We start from the raw sequence: 27,057 nt of genomic DNA, 5'->3' as shown, positions 1-27,057 counted from the left end.
AAAATGAGCAGTTGTGCTGTGATGAACAATGATCTTGTTTGTTACCTGCTCTAAACCTTAACTTGGAGTCAGCACTGCATGGTTCTCTCACTATACTTGTTTCATAGAAGAGTTGAAGATACCCTTTTTCATACTCCTCAATCTGTTGTTCTGCAAAGAATGAAGCAGACCAGCTCCTCTCTTAGCCTCTTCTGTATGACAAAGGGGGTATTTATAGAGGATGAATGTTGGGGTGGCTGAGCCCTTTCAGCTCTATTCTGTACTCTGCCCATTACTCCTGTGAGATTCATTTGAACTAGTGGTGTACCATTGTCCTCTTTTGCAAGCTGTCCACCCTGAAGGTGCTTGCAAACTCTTGTTAAAAGTGATATAAGCCATTGCAATTCCTGCATCATTTCCTGCCTAAAGGACAGGTTTTAATCTATGCTTGATGGCATGCACAGTTTCATACACTATTCTTTCTTTATTCTGACTTTGAGTTCTATGTACCTTTCTATCTCAGGTCTCTATCTGGTGGTTTTGGATTCTCAATCATGGCAAAGCATAGTACTACTTTCAAAAATCTTTACTTATCAAAGGTAAATTCTGGATCTTTAAGTCCTTTCAGAACTTTTAGTTCTAGATGTTAATCTGAATATGATTTTTATTATAAAATTAATTCTCTTCTCTCTGCATGCTTCCCTGTTCCCCATTCTCAACCACTTTTCAGCCTTTGATTCTGTTATTTCTATAGTTCACATCTTGCTTCCTAATTCTTTAGGAAAATAGGACTTTAAAACTGAAAGAGGCCTCTTGGGCCACCTAGACCAATACTAGTTCTTGTTAGCCAAAGGAATCCCCAGAATTACCTTGTCAAATCCTCACCCACAAATATAACAACAGTGTATGAATCACTAAGATCACTCTATAATATATCAAAGGTAAAATCAAGGGAGACAAGGTCATTGCCAATGTCCTACCATAGCAATAACAGGGAACTAGTTACTATGCTCCACAGATCCGAGGAAAAAGGACAGCCCTTAACTATGGAGGAAGACAAAAACTCCCACAGTCACTGCTAATCTGGCCTAAGGCAAACATGCTTTCCTGACCCCAAATTTGGCATTATAACCCTAAATGGAATAAAAGACAATCTAGCCAGGAGCATTTGGGTTTCTGGTACCAGCAGGACCACCACAGCAGTCCAGTCAAAAAAGCTTCAGTTTTAGATGTGGCCAATATCCCAATCCCAATCAGAGGAAAGTGGAAAAAGCAAAGGCAAAAAGAAAATGAAAACAAAAACCAAAACCAAAAATGAACCCAGAAACAAACATGAGCAGTAAAACAAAATTCCTTCCTGGCTACAACTGGTGACCAGCAAAAGCCATGATGCATGGGATTACCAGATACTCTCCATACCATTATACCGCAACTTAGAGAACCACAAATATATCCCTCCACACTCACTGATTGGTGTGGTAGAATTCCCAGTCCTGTCATTCCATTTCTTCCATAAACTGAGCCAGTTCAATCTTAAAATAGATGCAGGTTTCTTGCCCTCACCGCTTTGCTTGGAATACTGTTTCAAAACTCCTGATATAGCATTAGAATGTTTTTTCTAATTACTAATCTAAAAATACCAGTAGCTAGTTTGTAGTCACCTGACTTTGTGCCACATTGTTTTTTTAGCCAAAAAAGCTCTTCACCTTTCCTAGTTTACCTTCTATGTACTTGTCTAGATAGATCACAATCCTTCTTAATATCTATTCTGATAAGCTAAACAAGCCATGCTCCTTTGATCTTCTCTCATGAGAAAAGATCTCCATCCCCTTCCTCCTCTTAATGGCCACTCCAGTTTAAGTTTACCTTTCTTTTAATACTGGTAACCAGAGCTGCACCCAGTATTCAAAATGGGGTCTCACCAATCAATATGGAAGGATCATTATAATCCAGGAAGTTTTGGAGAGTGTTGAGGCCTGGAGCAAGTGTTAGAGAGATCAACTAGCGGCTGTGCTCTTCTTGACCCAACAAATAGGGATGATTTGGTAGGGAATGTAGCAGTGGGTGACAACTTGGGCAGCAGCAACCATGAGATACTTGAGTTGAGGATCCTAAGAAAAATAAGGAAGGAAAAGAGCAGAGGATGGACCCTGGCCTTCAGAAAAACAGACTATGGCACCCTCAGGGAACTGATGGGCAGGATCCCTTGAGAGGCCAGTGTGATGGAGAAAGGAATCCAGGAGAGCTGGCTGTACTTTAAAGAAACCTTACTAAGGGTGCAGGAAGAAACAATCCTGATGCTCAAGAAGACTAGCAAGTACAGCAGAAGACCAGTTTGGTTTAGCACGGAATTCTTCAGAGAGCTAAAACACAAAAAGGAAGCTTACAAGAAGTGGAAATTTGGACAAACAACTAGAGAGGATTATAAGAGTATTGCTCAAGCATACAGGGATGAAAAAGAAGGCCAAAGTGCAGCCGATTTGCAGCTAGCAAGGGATGTGAAGGATAACAAGAAGGGTTTCTACAAGTATGTCAGCAACAAGAGGAAGACCAGGGAAAGTGTGGATGTTTACTAAATGGGGGAGGCAACCTAGTGACAGATGATGTAGAAAAGACTGAAGTACTCAATGACTTCCTGATCTCAGTCTTCCCAGGCAAGGTCAGCTCCAGGACTACTACACCTGGCAGCATAGTTTGGGGAGAAGGTAAGCAGCCAACAGTGGCAAAAGAATAGGTTAGGAACTATTTAGAAAAGCTGGAAGGGTACAAGTCCACAAAGCTGGATGTGATGCACCCAAAGGTGTTGAGGGAGCTGGCCAATGTGTTTGCAGAGCCACTAGCCATCATCTCTGAAAACTCATGGTGATCAGGGGTAATCCCAAGTGATTGGTAGAGGGCAAATATAGTGCCCATCTTTAGGAAAAGGAAGAAGGAGGATTCAGGGAACTACAAATCAGTTACTCTCACCTCAGTCCCAGGAAAAAGCATGGGCCAAGTCCTCAAGCAAACCATTTCTAAGCATTTGGAGGAGAAAAAGTTGATTAGGAACAATCAAAATGGATCACCAAGGGCAAGTCATGCCTGACCAACCTCAGTGACTTCTATGATGAAATTATGGGCTATGTATACCTTGATTTTAGAAAGGTTTTGATGTGGTTTCATAGTTTCATAGTTGGTAGGGTCGGAAGGGACCTGACCAGATCATCAAGTCTGACCCCCTGCCATGGCAGGAAAAAGTACTGAGGACAAAACGACCCCAGCAAGGTGTTCGTCTAGCCTCCTCTTAAAGACCCCCAGGGTAGGAGCCAGCACCACTTCTCTTGGAAGTTGGCTCCAGATCCTAGCCACCCTGACCGTGAAGTAGTGCCTCCTGATGTCTAGTCTGAATCTACCCTCTGCCAGCTTGTGACCATTATTCCAATCACTCCTGGCAGTGCTCGGGGGAACAGGGACTCCCCCAGTGCCTGCTGGTCCCCTCTGACTAGTTTGTAACAGGCCACTAGATCCTCCCTCAGCCTTCTCTTGTGAAGGCTGAACAGGTTCAGGTCCCACAGCCTGCCCTTGTAGGGCCTGCGCTGCTGCCCTCTGATCATGCGAGTGGCCCTCCTCTGGCCCCTCTCCATGTTGTCCACATCCCTCTTAAAGTGCGGCGCCCTCGTTCCTCCCTTTTTGGAAGATAGGAACCATGTTGGCCCTCTTCCAGTCCTCTGGCACCTCACTAGAGCACCACGAGTGCTCGTACAGCCATGCTAGGGGCCCTGCAATGACCTCAGCTAATTCCCTCAGTACTCTGGGGTGGAGATCGTCCGGACCAGCTGATTTAAATACGTCCAGTTCCTCCAGAAGTTCCCTGACTAGATCCTCACTGACCCTTGGTCTGGGTGCGCCTCCCCTGGGGCCTGAGGGGGTCCTGGAGGGGGCGCTGATCCAGTCCCTGCTCAGGAAAATGGAGACAAAGAACTTGTTAAATGAGTTAGCTTTGTCGTCTGGTGTAATGACCAGTTTCCTAGCGTGTCTTGCAGGGACCCACATTACCCAGTACCTTCTTTTTGCCCCCTATGTATTTAAAAAAGGACTTCTTGTTGTCCTTGATCTGGGTAGCTAATCCCAGTTCCATCTCCACCTTGACCTTCCTGACCACCCCCCCTGCAGCCCAGAGAAACCACAGTATAGTCCTCCCTGGTGATGGCCCCTCCCTTCCATTTTGGTGTACGCCTCCCTTTTAGCTCGGAAACATTCCCAGATCCTTTTGGTGAGCCATGTAGGCTCCCACAACATTCCAATGAGGCAATATATCAAAAGCTTTGCTAAGGTCTAGATCAGGAGCGCTCAACCTTTTGGTGTAGTGGGCCAGACGAGTGGCACAGGGACTCTCCATGGGTCAAATAGGATGCCACATGCCAGAATTGGGCCGTACACCATGTCCACTCAGCCTGGTGCTAGACTGGCCCCTGTGCTGCCTCCCTCTCCTCCTAGCCACAAGATCAGGCCCCGTGCCACCAGATGGGAGCTGCATGCTAGTTCCACCATGCTGCCACCCTAGGGCTCTGTGCCACCTGCACCACCTCCCTGGGGCTCCATGCTGCCTGCACTGCATCTCTGGGGCTCCACACCCTCTCCCCCAGGTGGTGCCACATTTCTCAGCTCTGCATTGCTTCTCTTAATGCAAAGTCAAGACCAATCAGTTCAGCAGGAGTTAGCTAGAACTTAGCAGGCCTATTTGCCCATTCAACTGTGGAACACAGTCTTAAGTCTCACACTTTTCACCAGCCTCATTGCTTGCAAATAAACAACAAAAAACAATTTAAGCCTCTATCCATGAACTAAAATCTTGTAGTGGTAGAGAGGCTTATGTGTCCCAAAGATGCTCAGAGCTATGTCACCTGGAGTCTCACACTTCTGGCAGGGTCACCCATAGTGAACAGATCTGAGGGAAGCTTCCAGATGAACCATGGACCAACCCAAAGTTCTCAATGACAGATTAGGTGGAAAGAGATATCAGGATCTCAATGGCTGTAAAGATGAAAGAAGACTGCAACAAGATGGAGGTCTCCTGTTGTGTTGGGATCCCTCTTACCACGGGGCTCAAATCTCCACCATATCAGGATTGTGTAGTTGCAGTTTCTGCACACTAGCTTCCTCACATTAAACAAAGTCATGTACAGTTTTCTACCTGAGGAAACAGCACACTCTTCTGTGCCAATTTGCAAAAGCCCTTCAGTAATGGATGAGTGGTGATAGAGACAGAATTAGTGAATTTGGCAGTCTCCAGCCACAAATTTTCATGCAGGTGGTTGTCTGGCACCTGAGTTGAGACAGGGGTACAATTCAGCAGCTGCTACCATAACTGAGCAGCCTTATTCATGATCCCCTCTGCTCACTACACATGGGGAAGGGTCTAGAAAAGTTAACCTAAACCAACATCGTCTTATCTGTTCCTGGCTGGATAACCATATCCTGCAAGAACACTATTTCTGTGGTCAAAAACATCATAAGACAATGATTTTTGCAACATGGAACACTTGCCCCTTGGTGGATAATTAAGACAATGAATTACCAGAAAGAAGAACTGCCATTGTCTCCAGGGAATTAACAAGATACAACATCAACACTGCAACTCTGAGCAAGATAAGACAACCAGATGAGCATCAGCTGAGAGAAGAGGGTGGAAGCTACACCTTCTTCTGTAAGGGGAAACTGGTCTAGGACAGATGTGTTCATGGTATCAACTTCACCATGAAGAATCAGTTCATCAGTCAATTTACAGAGTTACCTGCAGCATAAGTGAACATTTTATGATCCTCCATCTTAAGCTCAGCAACAAACAGTATGTCACCATCATCAGTGTGTATACCCCAATGCTTGATGCTGCTGTAATAGGGGCTCAGCCAGGAGCCCTGTTACTGAGGCAGTTTCAGGTGAGAGTGACCTGACAATGCCCCCACCAGTGAAGGGAATTACACACCAGGGCAAGAGAGGGGGATTAGCGCGCCACAGTGGAGATAAAAGTGGCGACGGGGATACACAGTTTGTCTTCAGGCACAAGAAGAAGTATGAAGAAAAGTCTGTCTCAAAGGACTGGGAGGACGGGGAGACTGTTTGTGAGTTGGAGTGAAATACAGTGCCCAGAACAACCTGACTGATTGAGTTAAGACAGGATATGTACTGTTGAATCCCGGTGTCTCTGGTGAGTGAGGAAAACCGGGTCTTCAGGAGACAGACAGGCAAAGGGTACCCAAGTGAAGAGGGTCCCCCTTTGGAGATGTGTGGGCTGGAAGAGCTTCTCTAAGCCCACGAGCTCCTAAAAACTCCACCGGTGCTAAAAGCGGCAGTGAGAGAGATGGCGGAGCAGCCAGGGCCGCTCTTAAAGAGACAGTACAATTAAACGTGGGGAACTCAGCTGATTTATAAGGTAGTTTACTGAAGGGCAATATCTGTTACAAAGTTATTGTGAAGACTTGTGGGCACTGAGTTCTCTTGTGTAACTTGGAATCTCACTGCTAATGAGGCAGATTAGGGGGACCATTGTTGCCCTTTAATCTCTAACAAAGGAATAAATCCATCTTATTCAAAGTTAACCACAGAGTGACAGGAGTGCTTCCTAACCCTGTAAGATCACTGATACCCTCTTTTTTTTTGTTCCCATTGAAGTCGTGGCAGGCGAGTCCAGAGGGAAACCCCGTTAGGAACATTCACCCACTCACAGCTGGCAATGATGTCAGAGAAAGTTCTACTCCAACCTTGACCACATATTGACTAACACTTGCAAGGAAGATCAGATATTCTCCTTGGTGGCTTAAACACTAGTCAGATGTGACCTAGAACTATGGAGTGGCACCATTTGGAAGGAAGGGGTTGGGAAAGCCAACTCCACTGACATCCTTCTCCTGAGCAAATGGACAGAGCAGAGTCTTTACATCACAAACACTATCTTCAGACAGAGTCACAAACACAAGCGCATGTGGAGATATGCTTACTCTAAGTGCTAGCATCTTGACTATGTTATTGTTACATCCTGTGATTGAGTGGCTGTCAGTATCATGTGAGGAAACCATAATGACTGCTGGATGGACCACTGTCTTGTCAGATCAATTATGAACACCCAGCTTGCTCTGAAACACAGAAAAAAGCAAACAGACAAAAGCAATGTGAAGGACTCTCAACTCTCAAATCTCTTCAAGACCCAAAGGTCTGTAAGACTCTCCAACAGTGCCTCCACAGGAAGCTCTCTCCTCAGTACACAAATAGTGTACTGAGTTAGTTTCTACTAACTATGAAACTATGAAATAAAGGCAATGAATGAGCTCCATTCAAGGGTACTGAAGATACTGGCTGATATCATTGCACAGCCACTGCCAAGAATATATGAGCACTCGTGGCACATGGGACAGGTCCCAGAGGACTGGAAAAGGGCCAATGTGGTCCCTATTTTCAAGAAGGGGAGGAAGGATGATCCAGGCAACTACAGGCCAGTCAGTCTCACCTCCATCCTTGGCAAGTCTTTGAAAGATTATTAAGGCTTATATATGTGAGAGCCCAGCAGGAAATATTATGCTGAGGGGAAACCAGCACAGGTTCGTAGCGGGTAGATCATGCCTGACTAATCTAGTCTCTTTTTATGACCAGGTTACAAAACACCTTGACACAGGAGTAGGGGTTGATATCATTTACTTAGACTTCAGGAAGGCCTTTGATATGGTATCCCACCCCGTACTGATGAACAAGTTAAGAGGCTGTGACCTGGATGATTACACAGTCCAGTGGGTGGCAAATTGGCTAGAGGGTCGTACCCAGAGAGTGGTAATGGATGGGTCGGTATCGACCTGGAAGGGCGTGGGCAGTGGGGTCCCACAGGGCTCTGTACTTGATGTCTTCATCAGTGACTTGGACGAGGGAGTAAAGTGTACTTTATTCAAGTTTGCGGATGATACAAAACTGTGGGGAGAAGCGGACACACTGGAGGGCAGGGAACAACTACAGGCAGTCCTGGACAGGTTGGACAAATGGGCAGAAAACAATAGAATGAAATTTAACAAGGAGAAATGTGAAGTGCTGCACCTAGGGAGGAAAATTGTCCAGGACACCTACTGCCTAGGAAATGACCTGCTCAGTAGCATGGAAGTGGAAAGGGGTCTTGGAGTCCTGGTGGACTCCAAGATGAACATGCGTCATCAGTGTAATGAAGTCATCAGAAAAGCTAACTGCACTTTATCATGCATCAGCAGATGCATGACAAACAGAACCAAGGAGGTGATACTTCCCCTCTATCAGGCGCTGGTCAGACTGCAGTTGGAATACTGCATGCAGTTTTGGGTGCCACACTTCAAGAGGGATATGGATAACCTGGAGAGGGTTCAGAGAAGGGCCACTCATATGGTTAAGGGCTTGCAGGCCAAGCCCTTAACCATACGAGTGCAAGAGAAGGTTGAGAGGTGACCTTGTGGCTGCTTATAAATTCATCATGGAGGCACAGAAGGGAATTGGTGAGGCTGTACTCACCAAGGCACCCCTGGGGGTCACAAGAAATAATGGACATAAGCTAGCAGACAGCAGATTTAGACTGGACATTAGGAGGAACTTCTTCACAGTTAGCGTGGCCAAGGTCTGGAATGGGCTCCCAAGGGAGGTGGTGCTCTCCCCTATTCTGGGGAGCCTCAAGAGGAGGCTGGATGGGCATCTGGCTGGGGTCTCAACCCAGCACTCTTTCCTGTCTATGCTGGGGGTTGGACTCGATGATCTATTGAGGTCCCTTCCGACCCTAACATCTATGAATCTATGAGGACTCTGAAAGGAGTTGAAAGCCACCATATAGCCAATGGATTCAGCACAGGCCATACCCCCATCAACACCAACACCAATACAATAAGAGTGACACTGAGATCCAAAGTTTTCTTGACTGGAAGAGAAAAGGTGTCATCTTGCCAAGCAAAATGAGCCTATCTCAGCAGAAGAAGGAGACATATGAGCTCCTCAAAGCTGAAGCTCAAAGGAGGATTCAGGAAATCAAAAAAATCAGTGGTTGCACAATAAAGCTAAAGAGATCCATTTCTGTGCCGACAAATATGAGAGACATAGCTCTTATCTGGCAACAAAGGCCATCTATGCCCCAGTTTCCCACACTTCTACTTTCCTGCAATCACAGATAGCCCAATAATCCTCAAAGCTAGATGGAAAGAGCCCTTTGTGGCACTTCTAAACCACGAGTCCACTGTGACAGATACTACCATAGCATCCATCCCCCAATATCTTGAAAAGGGATCCCTTGCCAACCCTCCTTATCCTAGAAGAAGTCTGGCATGGGATCAAAGAAACCAAGAACAACAAGGCTACTGGACAGTATGCCTGCTGAAATCTACAAGGCTGGTGGTGAGGAACTGGTACTGAAATTCCACAAATTTATCCTATGCAGATCCCTGTGTATCTGAGGAATGCCAGTATCTTCATGTAAGAAGATAAGTCTGTGTGTGGGAACTATAAAGGTATTGTCCTTCTTTCCGAAGCAGGGAAAATCCTTGCCCACATCCTCCTGAACTGTCTTCTACCTCTTACTGAGGAAGTCCTGCCAGAATCCCAGCCCCTGCCCTCAGCCCTGACAGTGCCCCTCACTCTTGACCCACAGTCCCTGCTGGTGCCCCAGGTCTTGTACGCAGAACACGTGACCCCTGACAGCCAATTACCTTGCCCGCTGCTCCCAGCCCGAAGCATCCAAGCTACTCTTGCCTGGGAGGAGCAGAGGCAAAGTAAAATCCCAAATTTGCTCGCATTTCAAAAACCCACCTGGACACAAGGACAAGGGGCCAAAAAAGAGGACATGTCTGGGAAAACCTGGACATATGGTAACCCTATACTTGCACACATTGAGGAAAACCTCCATGCCATGCTTGTTCTTTTTGGAAAAGCCTATCGAACTTTGGGCCTGTCTCTCAACATTGAGAAGACTAAAGTGAGCTATTAGCTTGCCCCAGGCACTGAATATGAGCCTCTCCCTTCCCAAATTATCACTAAGGGAAAGCCCCTGGAGGTAGTCAAACACTTCCCCTACCTTGGTACCCACCTGTCTCGGACAGTGAACGTCAATGAGGAGATCCAGCACAGGATAAGGTGTGCAAGTGCCTCGTCTGGGAAATGGCTCCAGCATGTCTTTATTCATTGCTGTCTCCAGAAAGACACCAAGATCCAAGTCTACAATGTAGCCATCATCCGCACTCGCCTCTACAGATATGAAATGTGCGTGACCTACCATCGTCATCTCAAGAGCCTGGAGAGGCATCACCAACAATGCATCCAGAAACTCCTCCACATGGAATGTCAAGATCACCACACAAACACTAGCATCCGTGCTGAAGCCAATGTTACCAGCACTGAGTCAGTGATCCTCAAACACCAAATTCACTGTGTGCGGATGCCCAACTACTGACTCCCAAAACAAGGGCTCTACTCTCAGGTCAGTAACAGCCTCATCAGAGTGGCCAAAAGAAACACTACAAGGGCACATTGAAGGCATACCTCAAGAAAATGGATATTGACATCACGACCTGGGAGAAGCTGGGTGCTGACTGACTCCAATGGCTCCACAACTTCAACCAAGTGGCTGCCCATTTCAAGATGAATTATCTCACCCTCAAAGCAGAGAAGAGAGAGCGGAGGAAGGAAAATGAGGAAAATCCTGACCTATGGCCTCCCCTCTCCTGAAGAAAGACCTGCAATTTCTGTGGCTGCGTCTGTGGTTCAAAGACTAAAATCTTAAGTCACCTCAAGACCTACCAATGAGCTGTGGTAGAGATCATCCTTGAATAAGGGATTGCCACCAACATGAGTCTAAACCTGTTCCAGATATCTTTATGACAATTTCAGGTGCTCCATTCTACCAGTCAGGTTTTTTTTCTTTAATTTGTTTATTCCTGAAACTATGTGGTATTCAGGAATCACTCTGAATCTAGATATTTGGAAGAATGACTTTGTCAAACTAATTCCATTTGTCACTGTGTAACAGAACATGGATTACCTCTCAGAACTACTTTGTTGCAACAGTTGGAAGGTGAGAAGTGAAAGAGGTAGGGGACTGCAAGAAGCTCAAGAAGCGCCCCAGCATAGGGACAATTGAATGCTGCTCTGGAGAACTGCATTTTATTCCTGCCTCTGCTTGCATGATGTTAAATCAATCCCTTAAACCATACTTTTTAAACATGGTCATTAAATGTGTTTTCTAGGTGACCAGCTTAAGATCCTGAAGCCTGGTTTTCAGAAATGCTGAGCACCCATAAATGCAACTGAAGCCAAAGGCAGCTGCTCTTTAATATAGAAACGCTATCTAATGCATTTAATTACTCTGAAAAATCTGGTCTTTTGCATCTCAAATTGGGCACCCAAAGGAGGTGGATACGTTTGGTTTTCCTCTCCCTGCCTTAGCTCCTCATATGTAATATCATCGATCCAGAGCAGTGAGAATTTGCAAACTGTGAAACTATTAAACATTTATTTAAACTCAGAGGCTGGATTGCTCAAAACCTAGAACATTTCAGCAGATTCACAGTGTTCTAAGGAACTTTTCAGACAAATCAAAGAAAACTTATAGTAAATTTTATTGTGAAAATATTAAATGATCTTTTACAATTGCCTCTTGTAATATAAAACTGCCAATGCAAAAATATTATATTTTTGCAGCTTATCAAAAAATAGCAAATTAAAAAACTTACCTTGGCAAATGATAAGAATCAGAAGGCAACGCAGCTTTGCTTCCGTACTTCTGGGTTAATATAGTTTGTGTGCCCTGGTGATATGAAGAGACTGATGAAGCTAGGAGTTCATTATTTCTTTGTGATCCCTCTGAAGTCAGACTGCAAGATTCATGAACACACACTGGATTTTGGGTGTTTTCCATTTCCTGGTAAAAATAGAAAATTCTCTAATTAAAATTAGAGCATAAGTGTCTCTATTTGTTTTGAAGCCTGGCAATTACAGTCACTGACATCTGCTTGGAGGGCAATACAGCAGTACACAGGCAAACCAGGAAGTTTTTGGAGACAGTTAAGGAAAGACCAAGTAGGGGCTGTGCTCTTCTTTCTTCTTGACCTGCTGATCACAAACAGGGAAGAATTGGTGGGGAACATAGAAGTGGATGGCAACCTAGAATCATAGAAAGTTATGGTTGGAAGGGACCTCAAGATGTCATCAACCCTTGCCCAAAGCAGGACCAGCCCCAACGAGATCATCCTAGCCAAAACTTTGTCTAGCTGGGTTTTGAAAACCCTCAAGGATGGAGCCTTCCACCACCTCTCTGGGCAACCTCTTGCAGTGTTTTACTACCCTCCTAGTGAGAAAATTCTTTCTAATATCTAACCTAAGCTTCCTGTGCTGCAACTTGAGACGGTTGCTCCTTGTTCTCTTATCTTCCACCACTGAAAATAAACTAGCTCCATTCTCTTCTGAACCCTCCTTCAGGTAGTTTTAGACTGCTATTAAGTCTCTGCTCAGTCCCTTCTTTTCTAGGCTAAATAACTTGGGAAGCACCAACCATGAGATGATTGAGTTCAGGGTCCTGAGGAAAAGAAGGAAGGACAGCAGCAGAGTATGGACCCTGGACAGCAGAAAATCAGACTTCAGTGCACTCAGGGAACTGATGGGCGGGATCCCCTGGGAGGCCAATTTAAGATTCCAAGCCTGCAAGTAATTACACATACTTAATTTAAAGTACATGAGCAGTCTCATTCAAAGAGTAGTCATTGCAGGATTGGGGTCTTCTTGCGCTTTTGTTAAAACATATACATATGTTCCTTAAGTAAATATTAAATTATTGATGGTCAGAAAACATGATCAGATCCTTAATTGGTACAATGCAATATAGATTTCTACTTATTTTGACTTTGGGAAGAACATAGGTGATAATCTGTAATATTTTAAAATAAATATTGTGTGTGCCTCTGTTCATCGGATTACTGTTGAAAGAAACACAGGAATGGAAAGGACCTCCTGAGTCCAGCCACCTGAGATCACAAGCATGTGTGTAATAAATATAGCAGTTGGCCCAAAGATTGCACAAGAACATCTGCTGTGGTCCCTCTTGTACACCACAGATAGAAACATCCATTAACAAGCTGAAAAAAATACCCTTTAAAGCACCAAAGGAAAAGAGCACATGAGACAAGAGCACTACTAATAAATGTGCTGGCCCCTACAACGCTAGGGAATGGTAGGTAAAACATGCTTAGGTGATCCCAGGAATCCCTTGCTATGAAGGAAGCTTTATTGCTTAAATGTGGGTTGCTGAAAGTTTATCTTCAACCCCATAGTGACATGCATAAACTGAACTGCCTCTGGACAAATAAAGTAACTTTTAAATGGATTAAAAGCTGCTTCTAAACTCAGTTGTGGAAAGTGTTTTTTCAAGGTTGGATTGAAACAGAAGCTACAAGGGGAACTAGACTATTCTGGGCAACCTCCAGGGCTGGGGGTTGCCTGGGACAAATAGAATGCACATAAATTTGTGAGAAGTGATACACTTTTAGGTAAGATGATATGTTTATAAGCTTTAAGCTGTTTTAGTACTTTCCCTTTCTGTTGCTTGCATTCCTATAGATAAATGAATAATACTTTGTTTTTAGGACACTGTTTTCTCACTTTTTTCATAGGGACGATGGGAGATGCAGCAGGGGTTGGAGTTGTGCCATGTGCCTTGTGTAGAGCCAGAGCTACTGTTGCCACTTCTCATACATGCCCCAAGCTGGACCCAGCCTACAAGGGGCCTTGTGGCCCAGATCCGGCACAGGCTGCAAGGTGAGTTTGACATTGTCAAGTTAATCCAGGTGCTTGTAAAATCTCTTTTACAAATGAGGTTACTGGCTTGTGGTTAAGGCAAGCCAAATGTAGTACTATAGTTTTATCAATACTAACCAAGTAAGGGGAATCAGTAATTTTAACATTTACAAACATTTTCTTTCTTTGCTGTGTAAACCTCAGAAAACACAGAAAAAATAATGAAAATTCAACACCTTGGAAAGATGTTTGAAACCAGCATCGTCAGGATACATTTAAAATCTGTCTCTGAGTTATAGTCTATAGCTTTTTGTCATGCTAGGGGCATCTTTACACATGCACTTTACTGCAGAGTTGACTAATTAGCTCCACAGTGGCCATGTCTACATAAGATACTGACTGCGCAGTCATTACTCACCAGTCATTTAGTATTTGTGTAAACTCTTAACCAGAGTTACTGTGCAATAGTGTCATTGAACATTTTTTTTGTGACGCTGACTGCACAGTAGCCTGAGACAACTCCACAGTAGGATCGTATCGTGCTTGCTGCCACACAGTGCTATTTCCCAGTAATCACAGGCTACTGCACAGTCAGCGTCTTGTGTAGGCATGGCCAGTAAAGTGTCACCATCTACACGTATGCCCCTATTAGGCCAGAGTAAACTAACCAACTCCACCATAGGATATACTGCTTGACACAAGTACTATCTTATGGCAGAGTTATTTACTCTACCACAACGCATGTGCAGATGGTGACTGGGATGGCGAAAGCACTAGGGTGGGAGCTATCTGCTGGCGAGCCCCACACTGTAACACCCTCATGCCCTAACCAGCACCTCTCCAACATATTGAGTCGGGGCTGGCAGGCCTTGGACTTCCTGCCAACTGGGGCTGCATCAACCTGGCTGAATATGTTGTGGTCCTGGGCGTGCATGTAAATGCTATACCTGGGAGCAATAAAATCCAGCACAAACTGTGCTGGAGTTTATTGCTTCACATTAATAGCATGTGTAGATGGACCTGCTGAGTATTAACTTAGAGCTAAAATAGTCCTTTTGTAATTAAGGAGAGTAGCAACTTAGTAAAGCACTACTTCACATACCAAATGTTACAAAACTTCCCTCTAAGAAAACAGAACAAAAGGTCTTTATATCATGGCCCAAATGTCAGGCTAAATATATCCTTGAACTCGTTATAATAGAATTTGTTTGTCTTCAATTCATTAGTTTCTATCTTCTCCATAAGAATTCATTTTCCATAAATAGTCAGTCTTCTCATTGTCAAGACTTTGTAGAAAAATAATTTTATTTCATATAATGTGTCCTGAAATGTTTAGGTATGCTGTAGGACTTAAACAACTTCAGGTGCAGAGAGCCAGATATACAAACATCCAAAAATATGGTGAAAGATTTCAAAATTCCATACAAAATGCTTAAAACTGCTGCTTTAAAAACAATTGTCGCTAGTACCAATAATGAACAAACAGTATATTTTGTTGCATTGACCTACTGCCTAAGTAATGTTAAATGAGTTGTATTTTAAAAGAATGCATATGAATTCTACATTACTTTTTGATAAGCCTACTACTGATTGTACCTATTAAAACAGCATATTAATTTATCATGCCACATACTAGGTGCATCTACACATGCAATTAGTGTGCCCCAATAAACTCTGGCACATTTTACACTGGAGTCAGCTGCTCCTGGGCACCACATCTTCACATGTACCTGGAACCACAGCAGTTTGAGCAGGGGTGGAACAGCTGCAGGTTTGCAGCAGGCTGTAAGGGGAGTGGGGGTCATGCCTAGGCTCTGGGTTGCAGTGTTGAGCACCAGAAGGGTTGGCTGGAGCATGAGAGTGCTCAGTGGAGCCGGGTGGCTGATCCCCTGAGCCTGCTACCAGCCTGGAGCTGCTTCGCCCTAGCTTAAACTCTTGCTGTCCTGGTCACTGTCCACACATGCTTTCTGCACAGCGAATGACTCTGCCATAAGATAGTACTGTCCGCGACAGTACTATCTTACAGCAAAGGCAATTAATTTACTGTGCCCTAATCCTGGCACACATGTAGATGGTAAGCCTTTACTAAAGAGCTAATTAGTCAACTTTGCAGTAAAGCACCTATGTAGATACACTCACTGAGTAATGAAACCTTTCATACTACAGCTTTAACTAACAAGACTATTACTTCCAAAAATTCATTTGTAAATTAGCAAAAAAGAAAATCATCTTGGCTCATGTTTTAGGTAACTTTATTCCCAACTTGAATCCCTCCAACAGTTTTCCTTTTCTGCCACCTCAAATAGATGCTTCTTGTCTTCATCGATGCCTTTCAGAGTTCAGCCCTGTCCTGTTTGCTGACATTCTTTTTGGTGTTGTGATCTACCAACAGTGCCAGACTTGATATAACTATCTATTATAGTTATACTGGTATGTCATCTCATAAATGACCCTTTGTGCTTTCTTCTGAGCTGTCCATATGCATGGGAAACTCTTCTCAAAAAGTTTGAAACATCAAATCCCTCCTCAATCATCACTTTTAGCATGATATTTACAGAATACTAGTAGACTAGGAAGGTGATGAAATTAGACTGCTGCTATTGCATTTGCCTCCATTCCCAAACAACAAAGCTTAACTGCAAATCCCTCTGTCTATAAAAACCAAGCTTGAATAACTGTTACTTGCAGTTACAAGCAGTTATCTCTTTGAAGGAAGAACTTTTTTTTTATTGTAGTAAAACTATACAGTATCTAGCAGAGTGAGCCCTGAACTCGTTAGGCTCTCTAGGTCAGTGATTCTCAACCATGATACGGCAGTGCCTTGAAATCCTTTTAAAGATGCTACAAAGTGCTACTCAATTTTAATGCTGTTAGATGCCCAACACCTACACGATTCGCAACATAAAACCAAATATTTCAAATAGGATTCCATAGTTTCTAAAACAGTCTGAACTGTTGCGGTCTTTCAAAGTTCTTCTCAACAGGAGAATTGCTTTATTATTTTTCCATAGTCAAAAAACAAGTAAAAACTACAGAGCTGGCATTTTCCTCTGAGCACTTCACGTCTAAAAATGTTGAGAACCACTGCTCTAGGTATTACCATAATGCAACTAATAAATGAAAATAACAAGGCAGAGTCAATCAAGTCTAAAATTCATGAAAATGCATACAGATTGTAAATTGGAAATACAGGCAGTCCTCGGACTTATGACACAACTGGTTCCTGAAAAACACGTCTCAAGTTGAAATGTTGTAACTCGGAACCAATTTTCTCATAAGAAACAATGTTATAAATGAGGGATTGGTTCCCAAACCAAGTCCCGATACCCTATTTTCACCAAAAATACCCCAGAATTTTGTACTCAATCAACTATAGATGAGTAATATGGCTACATTAATGTATTTCTATTGTAAATAGCAATCATATTGATTTAGAAGGACTTCTTTGAGGTGACTTTGCTGGACTTTTTGAAGGGTTCTTAGCTGGAATCTTCTCAGGAGTCTTGGCTGCAGGTTTTTCTGGAGTCTTGTCTGCTTTCTTAAAGAAAGTGTCCAAGGAATGTTGGACATATGCATTGCATTGGATCAAGCGTTGTAAGTTGAAACTGGCATTGTAAAGTTGAATCAGGGTGTCAATTTATGAACGTTGTAACTCAAAACATTGTAGGTCGAGGACTGCCTGTACATCTTTTATGGTTAAAATAGTTTATATCCTACCAAAAAAGCAACAACTACACGTTTAATGAAAATGTATTCCTTTTCTGTATTTTTCATTTCACATGTGTCTCCTTTGTGACTAAACTTAAACAAAATAATGTTTCTTTCAAACATGAATTTCAACATTTGAAGATTTATTACAGATCTGAATTATTTACAAAACAGCTCTAATATTTGCTTAGTCCTGGAATTTTTACTCAGTTTTAGCTTAGACAAAAACTGGAATGAAAAACAAGGGAGCTAGGAATAAGGGCTTCAGAAATGTGTCAAGAGATTGTAATGGGCAGCACAATATATAACGGTGTCAGGCATACCTAGTGATAATGTTAAGAGGCAATTAAATAGGCAGGTCCAAAGGACTGTTCTTTGTACTTGAAAAATATCTTTTCTTTTAAAGAAGAAGCTACACCACAAAAATGTTAAATAAAAGTATGGTGGAATACATTCTATCCTTCCAAACAAAATGAGTACAGAGCCAATTAGCCCAATGCCCCTTTCCGACAAACACATGGGGACATACCCAATTATCTTGAAAAAAGCCAATTAAAATCAAATGAATAATCTAAATATCAAAACTTCTAATAATTTATTTGATAATTATATTTCTCATGAAGCTGCTGTTAATGTAAACTGTGAAATACTGTCTATCTATCATGTTTACAAGTATCAGAGACAACATGCTTGTTGCTCTGCTATCCTTAAATGCTGCATTGCAGTTTGCACTAACAAGTAATCAATGTGACATTAAACATGCCTGTTTTTCTGATGCAGGTCTTCAAAAATTTAAATATTTATTTTAAATAATTCAAAAGAAAAGTTATGTTATTCATACCAGATAAAATGATCCTATACTCTACTATAACAAAAAAAAATGTAATGGAAAAAATAAAAAGGTATTTTAGGCAGAGTAAGTATCATTCATTACATGGGTGTAACAGGTGAGCTGCCTAGGGTTGCTGTGATGTCCCCAAGTGAGGTGCTACCTGTCCGCTCTGTGTTCCTGAGGGAGCCCTAGCACCCAGATTGCTGGACTTACAAAGGACTTTTTCTATTCCCCACCCCCCACACACACACACGCCCCCCTCATCTACCCAGAACTAAGCAGAAGAAAAGCTGAATAGGCATCTCAGGCCATACATTCCCTGATCCCAGTATGGGAGGCCTATTTCAACTTGATTGACTAAAACTCGGTTGCTGGGTCAGGGAATGCTGAGGTAAGAGACCAAGCCAAACGGGGTATGGGTGACACTTGAATAATGGTTAAGGGTTCATCACAGCGTCCAGCCCATTGGAGCCCTGACCACAAATGCTATCGTACTTTTCCCGGGATGACTGATGGAAGTCCTCCCCACAAAGTTTATGAACACTCCAAGTAATCCCCTTAAGTCTGTTAAAGACTACAGTAAAATCTGAAAGCCATGCTAAACTAAGGCTTATTCACAACAGGTAAAATAAAAAACACTGATTCTGACTTCACACTGAAAGCATAGCTAGGCCATCTGAGAAGAAACAATGTGGTATCCTTTCCAGTATATCTTCTATATTAATAATAATTTCAAGCTGGCTCCTAGGTGTCTGGTTACTCCTTAAAACTTGATGTTTTTCCTGGTTGTTAATCAGTTTCTTGAGATGTTCCAAACCAGATAGCCCCTTGTCACTGGAAAGGTAATTCATTTAAATTGAAACTGGTTATATAACAGGATTTTCCCTGTCAATTATGGCTTAAGACCCTCATGATTTACACTGTTAAAAGAATGCTTTGAAGAGGCTGGACTAAGGATATAATAAAGCTGTAAAGCAGCAAACGATGTGCTTCCAGAGAAAAATCTCTCTGACACCATCCGCTGCTGTTCTCAAGAAGCTGGGAGAAACAGGTGATCTCCCTCCAACGATCGTGCTGGGAACTTTGCTTCTCAACAAATCACCTGAATGCCTTGGAATGGTGAGATCCTAGATCTCTCTCTCTCTCTTTGTCTTTCTCCCTCTTTCTCTCTCTCTTTTTCTTTTTCTATCTAAGCATAGCTTTCTGAACCTGAATTTTATTAGTTAAGCTTGAGTACGTTTCCCCAAATACTCAATTAAACCAGGGTAATATTGTAATTTTGTTTGTTTGTTTTCCCTTGCATGTCTATTACTACTAGTACCATTATAAATTTCACTTAGCAATAAATAACTTTTATAGTCAACCTGGTGGTAACCGGGTGTATGTTTCCTTCTCTACTTCCCCTTCCCCACTTGCTCTGCAGCAACGCTTCTTTTACCTAAGCCTAAGATCCCTGTGAAGCCCAGAAATCCTGTAGGGTCTGTTCATCAAGAGGCAACCACCACTATGACAGTTAGGGCAAAAAGACTGGGAAGTGCTGAGTTTAAGACATATAAGTGGATCAGCCTGTACAGGCTATTGACCCAGTTTGGCTCAGATGTGCCCTAATGAACTGAATGCTGGCCCATGAGGGTGTCAGCTAGACACCCAGCTGGATTCAGAGGTATTCTGTTCACCTGTGTGCTTGTGTCTGACTGCATTTTATTGTTACCATAATGAACTGATTTCTGGCATATGAGGGTGTCAGCCTGTACATGCTGATCAACCCAGTCGGGTCAGGTGTGTCACAGCGAGAGAGAGAGAGAGAGAGAGAGTGTATTTGACTGATTTGGTGACTGGAGGAACCCAGCCACACTGAAACTGAGTCCTCCAAGATAGCTCTACTGGGGGTGAGGACTTGCAGAAGGGAGAGATACAGCTCCATACAGAAACACAAGTAACATAAGCAGCACATTGATAGAATTACAAAGACCCTAGAAATGTATCCCTGATAAGTAAGCACACCCCAAAGTGATGGGCAAATCTGGTAACAGAGGTGCCTCAGGTGAGGTGCCTCAGGCTCTAGGTTGAGGTGCCTCAATCCTGCCTGGCTCTTGCCCTCACCTCCCAAGGTCCCACCCTGGTTCTTTGCCTGTCACATTTTGTAAAAACTGAGGAGGGGAGGCTGCCCTCAGAGGCTGGTGAGTCCAGGGCCCCTGTTTCTCTGGCTCTGGGCTGGGCTGGGCTGCATGCTTTTCCTCATCCCTCTGGTCCTTGACCGTGGACTGGGCTGCTTGACTCTCCATCCCTCTGGTCCTGGACCCCAGGCCAGGCAGCCTGTTTCTCTTACCCTAAGGCCTCTAGTCCTTGACCCTGAGCCAGGCTGCTTGCCTTTCCAGCCCTCTGGTCCCTGGCCCAGGCTAGGCTGCCTAATACTGAGTGCCCTACCAGGCACCACTCCATGGCCTCCAGACCTCCCCTGATAGCCATGTCCAGACAACCAGTATATAGTTTAAATTACAGCACATATGCAAGACACTGGGAGCATCTACATGTACAATTAATGTGTCTGAATTTTTTCATAGAAAACTCAGGCTCATTAAAGTACTCTAGGATGCATGCCTACATGTGTGACCCTGTCAGGAGTAAATTGTGTCCAACAGGACCATCCCAGTCCAGGGCTGCTCCTGCCCTGCTCTGCCGTCCTGCAGCAGCCAGGGGAAGCTCCAGGCTCTCCTGGGTGCCAGCCCTGGACTGGCAGGGGCATAGGGGCTGGTTTTGATCCTCATGTAGCTGAGAGAGCCATCCCCAGTCAGTGGGGACACTGCCTGCCAACCATTTGGGGATCAGGAGGGTCCCCTGCCAAACGGGGACAGCGCTCTTGGTCAAGTGGGGATCTGGACCCTCCTGATCCCCATGTAGCTGGTAGGCAGCATCCCTGCTGAGTGGGGATGTTTCTCCTGGCTACACAAGGGTTGAGTCAGGACCCAATCTGCACATGTTTGGGATACAGCAGTCCTGGCTGCCAGCCCCTGCAGCTGGCACAGCTCCTCCCCCTCCCCACATCAGGGTCTAGCTGGCAGTAGTGGGTCCCCTGCTGACTGGGCTGACTGGGAGTAAATTGCTCCTGGTCGGTATCTACATGTGCTCTACTGCATAGTAGATAGTGTGCTGTTAATCTATTTAATCTAGTACCTGTATCTCCTAGTACTAGCAAATGGTGTATTAACCTAATTTGCTGCTCAGTAAATCCCATGCACATGGAGATGGTGATGCTTTACTGCACAGTAGATTAGTCTAATGCACAGTAAAGCATCTCATGTAGAGTTGCCCACTGTTTGCCACCTAAAAACCCATCCAGCTCTGGGTTGTTGCTTTCCTCCAGCCATCAGCTCCCCTAAGTTCCTTCTGAGAAGCTCCAGGGAACAGCTCATGTGCCTGTTAGTTTGCCTACTGTGTTTGTATGCTTGGAAGCCATGACTACTTTCTGTCACAAGACTTTCACAACTCTGCACAGAGGTTTCCCTGTGAATCAAAGGCCAGCCTGCCTTCCTGCAGCTGTGGCCCCACACAGCCAGCTGAACTTACTGCCGCTTCTTAAAGAGGCAGAAACCCCCTGACTTGCTGTTATAGTCCTCTCTCCTCCCCTTCCCTTACACCCAAATAACAGGCTCTGAGGCCCCTGTTAAAATGGGTATGAATTATGCCAGTATGTACAGGAGGGAAAGATTCATTATTTGTATAATCAGCATAGGATCCAACCACAACTGCAATCCTGGCACACAAGAATCCAAGAAGAGCCAGTTCCACCCATGCTGTCCAATGAGTACATTTTTCTCTAGAGGGCAGAGACCAGAGAAGGCCATGATCTTGGTTCCCCTCCTCACTGTTGTGCAAAGTTTGACAGAATGAATGGTAGAGAATAAGAGGCATCTAAAAAAAGCATTCCTTTATCAGCTTCTCAAGGAGTGGTGAAAGTCCATACCACTATACATACTGTATTGACCCTGAAAATACCAGGCACTAGCTTTAAAACAAATAAAAGCATGTTCGCACAACGTATAATTAAGTTGCGGAACTCACTGCTACAGGACATTGTGGAGAACAATAGTATAACAGAGTTTAAAAGAGTATTAGACAAATATATACATAAGTCCATCAGGGGCTACTAAACGTAAGTCAGGGATATACCTTTAGGCTCTGTATATCCCTAGACCTAAGACTGTTGGTAACTTGGAGAGTGTTACAGGGGACGGACCACTCTAACCATGCCCCATTTCTAATACTTTTTCTCTCAAGTACATGCAACTTGCTATCAGGGACAGGATACTAGACTAGGTGGTCCTCTGCACCATGGCAGTTCTTAAAGCTTAGTCAAAAATAACCAATAAAGATATACCTCTTGGCACAAGCTGGGGTATGGGCACTGTTGGCTTTAAACTATATTTTGTGTTCTACACTTGGAAACAGTGGCTGCATCCACACATGCAGGCATGTCCGGCTTGTGGAACTGCAAACCTCTTTGCTGTGACACAAACTGCATACCCAGAATGTTAAAACATATCCTAAGTGGCAAATTTGCAGTGTGAGAGCAAATTTTACTACAGAGCAATCCCAGTAGCAAAAAAAAAGGGTGAGGAAAAAAAGCAGTGCAGCGCATGTGACAGGAGTGTGTGCTGGCAGACACAGAGGCTTGGTACTCCATGGATACACTCTGGCTCCTCCAGCGCATCAGGAGCTGGGAGGAGTTGGGAAAGAGCAGTTTGTTCACAAAAGGGCAATTTGCCCCACATAAAAGCACATGTGCAGGGGCATGCTCTGTGGCAATAAGTAGCAGCATAAATACTATTTTTGCCACTGCAACTGCATGCCCCTGCCCCATGGGTTCTGGGCAAATCCATGGAATAAAATAGAATTCTCTTAAAACTGTCTACTTAACACCATGGATATTGTGACATTTATGCATATGACTGCCTTACTTGTGCTCCCTTTTCCCTGCCCATAGACATTTGCAGGCAGCCTGGAGTGGAGAGGGCCATTAGAATGACTTTGAGCATAGGCAGTAGCACAGTTCCCTGCTGTAATTGAGAGCACTCTTCAGGAAGCATTCTGAGTTACAATGATCCCCCCAGATCAACCAGAAGTTCACTGTTGGTTGCAGAGGCAAGGGAAATCTGTTGCTCACTGCGAGGCTGCAGCTGAGAGGATAGTGGGATAGGAACAATGGACTGGGAAGGGATGAAAACTGAGCGGGGAGAACATGGGCTAGTGTTGAGGATAGAAAAAGGAGGGGAACAGAGCAATTGCAGATGCAGATGCCAAAGGGAACAATACATCAAGGGAAATGTGAAACAGCAGGAGGAGTTAGGTAGGGCCCAAACTGCTGAGAGCCATAGAGGACAGCTACATTGCAGGGGACAACGACTGGAGCTGGAAAAGAGGAGGACAAAAACAAAAGGTGTGGGACAAAAAGAGTCTAACTTCAGACCACTTTCCTTATAGAACTTGGAGTTGAATGCATTATTCCTGTGTGGTATCATTAATATTTTTCTGTCAGCAAAGGCCGTAAAACCACTGACATGGGGTGCAAAGTATTTGCCACATCTGGTTCAAGTGACTTTAAGCTGCCTAAACCTAAATCAGGAATGGCTCATGCAAGTGTTTGCCACTGCTAGGAGCAGTGCAGACAGCCCAAGGTAAGTAACTCAGGGTGGGTGGAGGCACTGGTGGATCCATGGGGTGGGGGACAGGGGAGGGGGCTAAAAATAGCCTGGTCAGGGTTGGAGGGGTAGAAATAGCATAGCCCCAGGGCTGGGATAAAAGGCATAGAAATAGCATAGCCCCAGGGCTGGGATAAAAGGCTGGGCTTTCCCAGGCATTCACTAGGCTGAGTTAACCCTTCATAGATCAGATTAACCCTTTATCAAGCTAAAGTTAGTTCCTCTCCAAGGACTGCTACCTCAACTTGGAGAGGTGGAGGGGTGAAGAGGTTTGTGTGTACCGATGATCCTATTAGCAACACCTTTGGGAGTCTTGTACTGCTGGTAGGGTCACCCATGGTGGTAAGGTCAAAAGTGAGGTATTAGACAAAGAGCAGTCCAATACAACACAAAGATCTCAATGATGGAGCAGGATGATGCAGACAGCAATCTTCTCAATAGAAGTGGATGAAAGCTGCTGTGAAAGAGTAACTCCAGTTGTCTTGGAACTCCTTACCACTGAATACAGGTTCTCCCGCACCAAGATCCATGTGGTTGCCGATGTGCAACAGCATCCTCACATAAAACAAGTCATGTGCAGGCTTTGTACTTACTACAAAGTCCTGCAGCGATGAATGAGTGGCAATAGGGAGAAGTGAAGTGATCATTGGGAGTCCCTAGTCATGGATCCACACAGGTGGCAGTCGTGTGATGGTTACTTCACCCTTGGACTGGGACAGAACAGTGTTTGGCAGCTGCAATCCTTTTTAGGATCCCCTCTGCTCACCCCACATGGGATGAGGGCTATAAAAGGTGCTCCAAACATAGGCTGTCCCATTTTACCTTACCCGACTAGATAGCTGCTTTCAGGGGGACCACTCAAATTGTGGTTGAAACACAAAAATGTCCCTTCCATCTTGGAATGTAAGAAACTCTGCTAGATGATCTGAAAAGTGACAGACCTGAATGTAGAACAGCTATTGTCACCCAAGAACTCTCACAATATAACATTCATATCACTGCTCTCAGTGAGATTAGATATGAAGATGAAGGCCATCTGAGGGAGGTGGGGGTGGCTATCAGTTCTTCTGGAAAGGGAAACCTGAAAATGACACAGCATCGTATTGCTTTTGCCATTAAGAACCAGATTATCAGTTGAACGATCAAATTCCCTGTTGACACTAACAAGCACCTCATGACTCCCCGCCTCCAACTGACCAACAATTTGCTGTCTACTCTCATCAGTGCATACACTGCAACACTCAATACCAAAGAAGAGCAGAAAGAACAGTTTTATGCTAATCTTGATGAAATCCTGACTATCATCCCAAAAGAGGACAAGATCATCCTCCTAGGAGACTTCAACGCAAGGGTAGACTGGGTCTTTAAAACGTGGAAAGACACGTGGGCAAAGCCAATTCCAATGTCATTCTCTTACTCATAAAACGTGCAGAGCATGACCTTATCATTTACTAACATTGTCTTCACACAACATGACAGGTACAAAACAACAAGGCAACACCCCCGCTCAAAACAATGGCACCTCCTCAACTATGTCATTGTAAAAACACAATCTAAAATGTCCCTATCACATGTGTCATGAGAGAAGGCAATGACTGCTGGATCAATTATCGCTTAGTCATGCAGGGGTGGGCAGTTATTTTGGGCGGAGGGCTGCTTAATGAGTTTTGGCAAGCCATCGAGGGACAGATAAATATTAATTTTCTAAATTTTTTAGGGGACCTGTGGGCTGGATAGAATGGCCTGGCAGGCAATATCTGGCCTGCGGGCCGAATTTTGCCCACCCCTGGTTAGTGAGATCAATCATGTCCATCCAGGTTGTGTTGAAACTAGAAGTATACTGATTTATCAGTCGCATATCGGATTGGCACTGATAACAGCAAAATTAACATTATCAACAATCAGCTTGTTTGGCCAATAATGTCACTACTAAATGCCCAGTGCATTCACACAGTCGCAGCATGCACATGACCAGGAATGCAGCCTGGTAGCTTGGAGACCAGCGTTCTGCTGGTAAGTCGGTGGGGGGAAAGTGGGTGGGGGAGGGAAGGAGTGGGGGGGGCGATCAAGGCCCCCACAATAATGGAGGGAGTGGGGCAGGGGCAGGCACTGCCCAGCCAGGGTGGTGAATGTGATCCCAGGGCAGAGGGCGGGGCAGAGCTGCAGGTGGTTTGTCCAGGAGGCATGGGGGTGGGGAGGAGGAGTGGCTCCCTGCCACTGTGCACACCTCCAGGGGAGGCATGGGGGGCATGTGAACTCTCCCCCCCAGATTTGTGTACAGGGCATGGGTGGGCTGCCTGCTGCAGGCTCAGGGCCAGAAGCTGCATTGGCTTCTCAGCAGGGGGCTGGGCTGGGCTGGGCTCAGCTGCACAGGGCAGATGGCAGTGGCACTGGGAGAGGTGGCTACTGGGGGCTACAGGGAATTTTGCAATGGCCATAGCTATCCAACCACCCCAGTGCCACCACCACCCACACCATGCAGCTGAGCCTGCCCCACCCCTGCCTGCCCCAAGCACAGCCCCCTCACCAGGAAGAGGACAGCGCAGTCCCTGGCCCCAAGCCTGCAACAGGCAACCCGCCTTCGCCCTGGACACAAATCCAGTGTGGGCACATCCCCCATGCCTCCCCCAGAGGTGCACAGAGCAGCGGGGAGCCATCCCTCCTCCCTACCTCTCCTATCCCCTGGAGGAGCTGCCCGCAGCTCTGCCCCACCCCCGGGTTGCATTCACCATGCTGGCTGGGCTGCACCTCCCCTGTTCCACTACCTCCCCCACTGTGAGGGCCTCGATATGCCACCCCCATGCCTCTTCCCCCCCACAGAATTCCTGGCTGAATGCTGCTCTCCAAGCTGCCGGCCTGCATGCCTGTAAATTGGCTATTGGATATGGCTGGTTAATAATTGTCTAACCGTATCAGCCAAGAAAATCTTTACTGCTGCCCTCCAAACACATCTCATTAAAAACTCACCAATCTTAGGATTGAAAATGATAACATTTGTGTTGAGGAAAACTGACAAGCTTTAAATTAGACCACCCATGAGGCTTGCATGAAATCAACTGGCTTTATCACCCAATGCCATCAGGACTT

General features: G+C 44.8%; 1 protein-coding gene across 1 annotated transcript in view; it reads right to left on the bottom strand.

The window, feature by feature from the left end:
- The window catches only part of DCDC1 (doublecortin domain containing 1), a 500,455-nt gene that overhangs the window by 462,983 nt on the left and 10,415 nt on the right, over positions 1 to 27,057 (bottom strand). The window contains exon 3 of the mRNA XM_090034627.1: positions 11,676 to 11,863. Coding sequence (XP_089890753.1) covers positions 11,676 to 11,863 — 188 coding nt within the window. The remainder of the gene's footprint in view (positions 1 to 11,675; positions 11,864 to 27,057) is intronic.

Source organism: Crocodylus siamensis, chromosome 2 (genome assembly GCF_052110815.1).
Source record: "Crocodylus siamensis isolate JL-2025a chromosome 2, ASM5211081v1, whole genome shotgun sequence".
Classification (NCBI taxonomy): domain Eukaryota; kingdom Metazoa; phylum Chordata; order Crocodylia; family Crocodylidae; genus Crocodylus; species Crocodylus siamensis.
The sequence above is the reverse complement of the archived record's forward strand: the minus strand, read 5'-3'. Positions and strand labels throughout refer to the sequence as shown.